This window comes from Chamaea fasciata, unplaced genomic scaffold (assembly GCF_029207755.1).
Source record: "Chamaea fasciata isolate MVZ Bird 193981 ecotype frontalis unplaced genomic scaffold, bChaFas1.0.hap1 SCAF_17, whole genome shotgun sequence".
Lineage (NCBI taxonomy): Eukaryota > Metazoa > Chordata > Aves > Passeriformes > Sylviidae > Chamaea > Chamaea fasciata.
The window spans coordinates 7,397,560-7,403,559 of record NW_027094102.1 but is presented as its reverse complement, the minus strand read 5'-3'; the positions used below and the strand labels follow the sequence as shown (position 1 = coordinate 7,403,559).

At 64.7% G+C, this 6,000-nt stretch overlaps 1 protein-coding gene across 1 annotated transcript; it reads right to left on the bottom strand.

Annotated features, from left to right (window-relative positions):
* Positions 1-302: 302 nt before the first annotated feature.
* SCRT2 (scratch family transcriptional repressor 2) lies at positions 303-5,292 on the bottom strand. Its single transcript, XM_066199082.1, has 2 exons — positions 5,169-5,292; positions 303-3,020 (listed from the first exon to the last, which is right to left on the bottom strand). Exons 1-2 carry the CDS (start codon positions 5,290-5,292, stop codon positions 2,314-2,316), a joined length of 831 nt encoding a protein of 276 aa, XP_066055179.1. The 3' UTR covers positions 303-2,313.
* Positions 5,293-6,000: the final 708 nt, after the last annotated feature.

Below are 6,000 nucleotides of genomic sequence, written 5' to 3'. Positions count from 1 at the left end.
CACTGGCAGTGTGGCATCGTAATCCCTCCGTGTCACAGGAGGGGTTTGTCTGGCTGCTGCCCACTGGCTAAAGGGCTGGCAGGGCCACGTAGGGAGCGTGGGATACTCCGAGCGCCTGAGCCACCCGTTCCCAACGGGCTGCCAGGATATCACCCCTTTCTTTGGGGTAGTTCTCTCCACGATGTTCCAGCCCAGGAGTGGGCGTGGGCACCGGGCACCGTGGGATGGGCAGGCTGGCAGCTCGCGTGCCGCCACCCACCACCGCCGACACAAATCCCTCAAGACACATGGTTAGTGGCAGAAATCCCTTTTATATCCCTGAATTGCGTTACAAGTAATACTGCGGGTGGCCGGATCTCAGTAGACTTGTCATACTGGGGCTGGCGAGTACAAAACCTGGCAGAAAAAAATCTATCATGCACGGAAAATTATTGCTGTAGTATCTGCTATTTACAGGAGAGAGGGGCAGCGGCGCAGTGCTCCGAGCCTGCCGGCCTCAGGACACCGTGCTCCGCGGAACGGCGCCGGCATCGTGGGGAAAACCCGGTGGGGTGCCCGCGTGGCCAGGGCGATGCTCATCCCCTCTGTGGGGTGCGGACGTGTGGTCACCGTGCCACGGCAGCGAGGACCATGACAGGGACATCCCCACCCAACCCGTGACCAACACAGGCACCGAGGCAGCGGGAGGAAGACGGTGCAAAGGAGGAAGACGGCGCAGGAAGACGGTGTGGGGGTGCGCGAGTGCGGCCCCGCGGGGTGCCGGGCTGAGTCCCGAAGCGTTGGGGACCGGCACAGGGTGATGGGGCTGTGGCAACTCGCGGCCCGAGGTAGGAAGCGGAGGCGTGGGTCGGGCCCCGCTCCGGAATGCCGTGCGCGGCGCTTGCTCCGGGGCCGGTGCGGGGCCGCTCCGCCGGGAGGTTGCATAGAGTGGCTGGTTCGTCCCCACTGGGCTGGCGCGGGGCACGGAGCAAAGCAGGAGCCCGTGGCAGCAAGGAAGACAAAGAAGAAAGGCTTTGCCTTTGGGAGAGGCTTGCAGGACATGGAGCCTGGGCTGCCGGGCCAGCTTGTGCCCTCCTGCCTCCGTGCTCGTCACACAGTCCGCTCTCGGGGTCCTGTCCCCGTCCGTGTCACCGTGGCTGTGTCCTGGGCACGGCAGCTCTGCTGCAGCTCTGCCACCTCCTGCGAGCCAGCGCTGGCATGGCCCGGCAAGTCTTGACAAATAAATAGTGAAAAGCATAAGTTATAAATAATATAAATAAGAACATTTAAATAGACTCACCCAAACTTTACAGCTACTCTGACCCCCTCCTCCTGAGTGCAGGTGGGGGGCAATGGCGAGGGAGCCGGGAGCCGGCTGGACAAGGGGCTGGGGACACATGGGGGGTGGTTGGGGGTTCGGGTACTACCTGCCCCAGGGCTGGGTCTCCAGCCCAGCTGCCAGCCCAGCCCTTTGCATGGTGAAGGGGGCTGCACCTGCCTGGGGGGGCTATTCCCCATCACCGTGGCAGGGGCCAGTTGTGCCTGGCCAAGCCATGGGCTGGGAGCCAATGGAGGACATGTCCTCTGGATCTCTGCTGGAAGCCCCTGGCTCTTTCCCTGACTCCAGGGCTGTGGATCTGCACTGCCAGGGTGAATACTGTGCCACGGGGCAGAGAGGCAGCAGGGTGCCCTGTGTGGTGGGCTGCAGGGACCCCAGGCTCCAAGGGTGACTGGCAGCCCTGCCCTCTGTCAGCTTCAGTGGCCATCAGTCCTGCCAAGCCAGCAGTAACACCAGCCCATGGTCTCATCAAGATTAGGGTCAAAGGGGAGGGTTTGCTCCTAGCGGGGAGCAAAAAAGTGTCTTTTCTCTCCTGGGATCCCCCAGGAAGAGAAGCAGCAGCTCTAAATAAATAATAGTAATAAATTAAATAAATAGAGGTGGAAGTCACAAGCTAGGGGAGAAAAGTCTCTCCTGGGTGTGGAAGAGGTCCCCAGGTGAGTCCCCCGCAGAGAGACCTGCCTGGCTGCGGGGGGGCTCTGGGACCCAGGGAAAAGGAGCTGGGTCCCACAGTGGGGGACCTCCATCCCAGGGAGCAGATGGGAAGTCAGTCTGTGGGGATGTATCCTCCAGCCTCAGCACAGCAACAAACCAGCTGGCTGCTGCTGCAGGAGCGCTGGCACAGGTACTGTGACCAGGATGGGATAGGGATGGGGATGGGGACAGGATGGGTTGTATAGGGGAATCGGGGTGGGTATGGGATGAGATGGGGACAGGGAAGGGGATTGGATAGAAGGATGAGGTTGGGAATGGGGATGTGCACAGGGGTTGGGGGGCTAGTTCCCTATTGCACAGCTGTGTTCGGAGCCCTTGAAGCAGGCGGACTCATAGTGCTTGTTGAGGTACGACTTGAGGGCGAAGGTCTTCTCGCACTGCTTGCACTTGTAGTGCTTGAAGGCGGAGTGGGTCTGCATGTGGGCGCGCAGGTTGGAGCGGTCGGCGAAGGCTTTGCCGCAGTGGGAGCAGCCGAACGGCTTCTCCCCGGTGTGGGACCTCATGTGGCCCTGCAGCAGCCAGGGCCGGCTGAAGGCTTTGCCGCACACGTCGCACTTGTGCTTGAGGTTGTGGGTGAGGACGTGCATGGCCAGGGCGGGCATGGAGACGTACGCCTTCCCGCAGGTGGGGCATTTCCTGGCCATCTTGCTGTCCAGGCTGCGGTGGGTCTGCTTGTGCCGGCTGAGGTTGGAGGAGGTGGCGTAGGTCTTGCCGCACTCGGGGCAGGAGTGACGGTGGCTGCCACGGCGCTGGCTCTCGCTGCGCCGGCGCGACCGCCCGTCCGTGATGAAGAAGGCATCCATGGAGTAGCTGTCTGTCACTGCTGCCTCCCCATTGAAGTAGCGGGCGGAAAAGCTGGACTGGGGGCTCTCGGGATCGCTGTACTCCTCGTGGCCGGGTGCGTAGGCTGGGTCTGGTGGCGGTGGTGGCAGGCCTTGCTTCTTGTCAGTGTCATAACCGGCTGGCGCCAGGCAGTGCTGGAGGTACCCTGTGGGGACAACACAGTAGGGTCATTGTCCCTCCAGAGGAGCCTCACCAGGGACAGGAAAAAGTCACAAGTTAAAATTTCCCACAGGAGGTGCAGAACCAGGATTGTCCCTCCCTCAAACTGGGTCCTGTCCCTGCTGAGCCACTGGGCACCAGAGCTATGTTGTCCTGCCCTGGCTCCTGTCTGCATCTGTCAGCAGGATGGGTCCCATCCCGTAGGGCTGCTCGGGATGGGAACTGGGAATGGAGCTGCAGAATGTCCAGCTGCGCCTGCCCCGGCTGCGGGCAGCCCCCGGGGGCCATTAGCTGCCAGACAGCTGTCAGTGCTGGGAGCTCATTGTTCACCGGGGCCCTGCCGGTAATGAGCTATGCTCTGTGGGCAGCCGGGATGAGGGGAATGAGGCTGCTCCAGGTTCCCCTTCCTTAGCAAAGGGGCTGGGAAAGCCCCCCACCTCTCTCTGCAGGGCCTATTCCCTGGAAATGGGACAGCAGCAGGAGGGCAGCAGCACCAGGTCCCTGGCCTCCTGCCAAATTGAGCAACCCACAGCCCCCTAGATGTGGAGCCAGGCTCGGGTACCACTCCACCGGCATCACACACATGTGACATTGGTGCAAGTCTGCTCGTGACATGCTTTGTATGTGGGACTCCCAATCTCTGTCAGAGTGGGTGCTGCGTTGGCATCCCAGTCCCTTTGCGCTGTCACACAAAGGTCACCGCAGGAGCAGCAGTGCAGCTCCCTCCCCCTGAGGCCAGCAATCCTGGGGATGTACAGGCACCACAAGACCCCTAAATTGGTCCCAGCAATCCCCTGCCTTGTGCACACTGGTCCTTGCAAGCTGTTTCAGAGGCCTCATCCCCAATGGTAGTGACAGAGTGGCTATTGGAGGCCTGGGGTCAGTGCACAGCTGGGCTGACCCACGCACACCGTGGGGCAGCAGGGACATCCCAGCACAGCCGCAGCCGAGCATCCCCTAAATCCACACGCCCTCTGGTAGCACCCACAGAACCCCTTGGCCAACAACTGCTGCCATTTGTCCCGTGGCAGCCAGGGGTGCCTACTGTGGGGAGGGGGCTGTGTGACAGGGGCAGAGCCGGGCCCCCCCCATCCCCCGCGCCGTGCTGACAGCGCGGGCTGTGCAGAAAGCGCTCTGCTCAGCAATTTCTCACGCTGCCTCCGAGCATGCAGCAAGGTTATTTCCAGGAGAGCAGCGTCGGCAGCTTCTGCCCAGCTGCAGCACATCCCTCCCCCACTGGCTCCTGGCTGATGAGGGGGAGCAGAGGACCCCCAGGCCAGACAGGCTTTGCACCCCAGCCCCTGGCAGGGAAAGCCCACCAAGGGTTGGGGAGCACCAGGAAAGGGGGGACAAGTGCCGCAGCGGCTGGGCGATGATAGCTTGTGAGTGGCTGGATCAGGCCCATTCCCGCATCCAGCTCCGTTTCTCAATCCACCAGCAGTCAGGACTCCCCAGCCTATGCAACAGACCCCCCGATCCACGGCCAGCCCCTCTCTCTGGGCAAGTGCCTGGGCTGCCCCGTTGAGGGGCTGTGCCAAGCCCGGGGAACTCTGAGCCCACCCCAGTGTTCCCCCGCAGGACGGGATTCCAAAGACCACGGCCACCCCCAGTCCAGCCTTTGCACCTCACCCGCTGCTGGGGGTACCCCCTATTCTCCCTCCCCGCTCCCCGTGCCCCGGAGCACTCCGGCCCCCCCCCGCGCTCCCAGGGGGGCTCGGGGCACCGCTGCGAACAATGAAACCCTCCGGTACGACGAGGCTGCCGCCCCCCGCCGCCCCCCGCCGTCCCCGCAGACCGGTTGCTTCTTACCCCCTCAACTTGTCGTGGGAAGGAGCCCACCTCGGTGCCCCATGGCCGGGGGGGACTCGGGGCTGCCCACGGGGCTAACGCTGTCACGCAGGGGATGTTTCCCAAAGGACCAACTTCGGCAGCGGCCGGTGGCCCAGGAGCCGGGGACAAGACGACGAGGGATGACACACCCCACTCCGCACCCCTCGCCCGTCGCGGGACACAACGCGGGGACCCCCTCCCCGTCCTGCTCTGCGTCCCCCCCGTGTCCCCTTCCCGGTGCCCCGCCGGGCGCACAGACAATAGAGGCGGGGGGGCCCCTTCGGACCCCCGGCCCCGCACTCACCATCGCCGGCTGCGGGGCCGGGCAGCGTGTAGGGGGGCTCCAGGGGGGCGTAGGGGGGCGCGGGGGCCCCGGCGGCCGGGAACGCCTCCGCTTTCAGCTTCTTCACCAGGAAGGAGCGGGGCATGGCGGGGCCGGGCAGCGCTGGACACCTCCGGCACCGGCACCACCACCGGCCCCGGCCGCCGCACCGGCCCCGGCCCCCCCCGCCCCAGCCCCGGCGCTCGGCCCCGGCGGTGCGCACGGAGAGGCGCGGGGAGGCGAGTGCGAGGGGCGGGGAGGCGGCAGGGCGGCGAGGAGGAGGAGGAGGAGGAGGAAGAGAAGGAGGTGGGGAAGAGGGGGAGGAGGAAGGCAGGCGGTCGGGGGGGGAGGGGGCCGCTTCGCCCGGCCGCGCCCGGAGCCCCCCCAGAGCCCCCCGAGCCGCCGGCAGCGCGGGGTGCCCCGGGCATCACGACACTGTGGGGTTCCTGGTCCCTCCCCCTGGTTCCTCCCCCCACCTCGGCCACGGACAATGGGGACACAGGGGGACGGGGGGGGGACGGGAGGGGGGGGCACATGCCTCTGCCTCCCACCGCCTTTGTCTCCCTGCCGCCAGTCCCCGGGGCCAGGGAAGGACGGGTCTGCCGAGCGGGAGTCTTCATCCCTATCCCTGTCCCCATCCATATCCCCTGTCCCCATTCCCGTCCCCTGTCCCTTGTCTTGTCTCCATCCCTGTCCCTGTTCCTGCTTCTTGTCCCTTTCTCCTTTCCTTGTCCTTGCTCCCTGTTCCCAGCCCTGTTCCCGGTTCCCATTCCCATCCATCTTCCCTGTTCTAATCTCTGTCCACAGTCCCCTT

Excerpts from the sequence above, each read along its gene's own strand:
- SCRT2 (XM_066199082.1), bottom strand. The coding sequence starts at position 5,292 with ATGCCCCGCTCCTTCCTGGTGAAGAAGCTGAAAGCGGAGGCGTTCCCG. Across the intron at positions 3,021-5,168 it reads CGGCCCCGCAGCCGGCGATG|GGTACCTCCAGCACTGCCTG; the intron begins GTGAGTGCGGGG and ends TTGTCCCCACAG.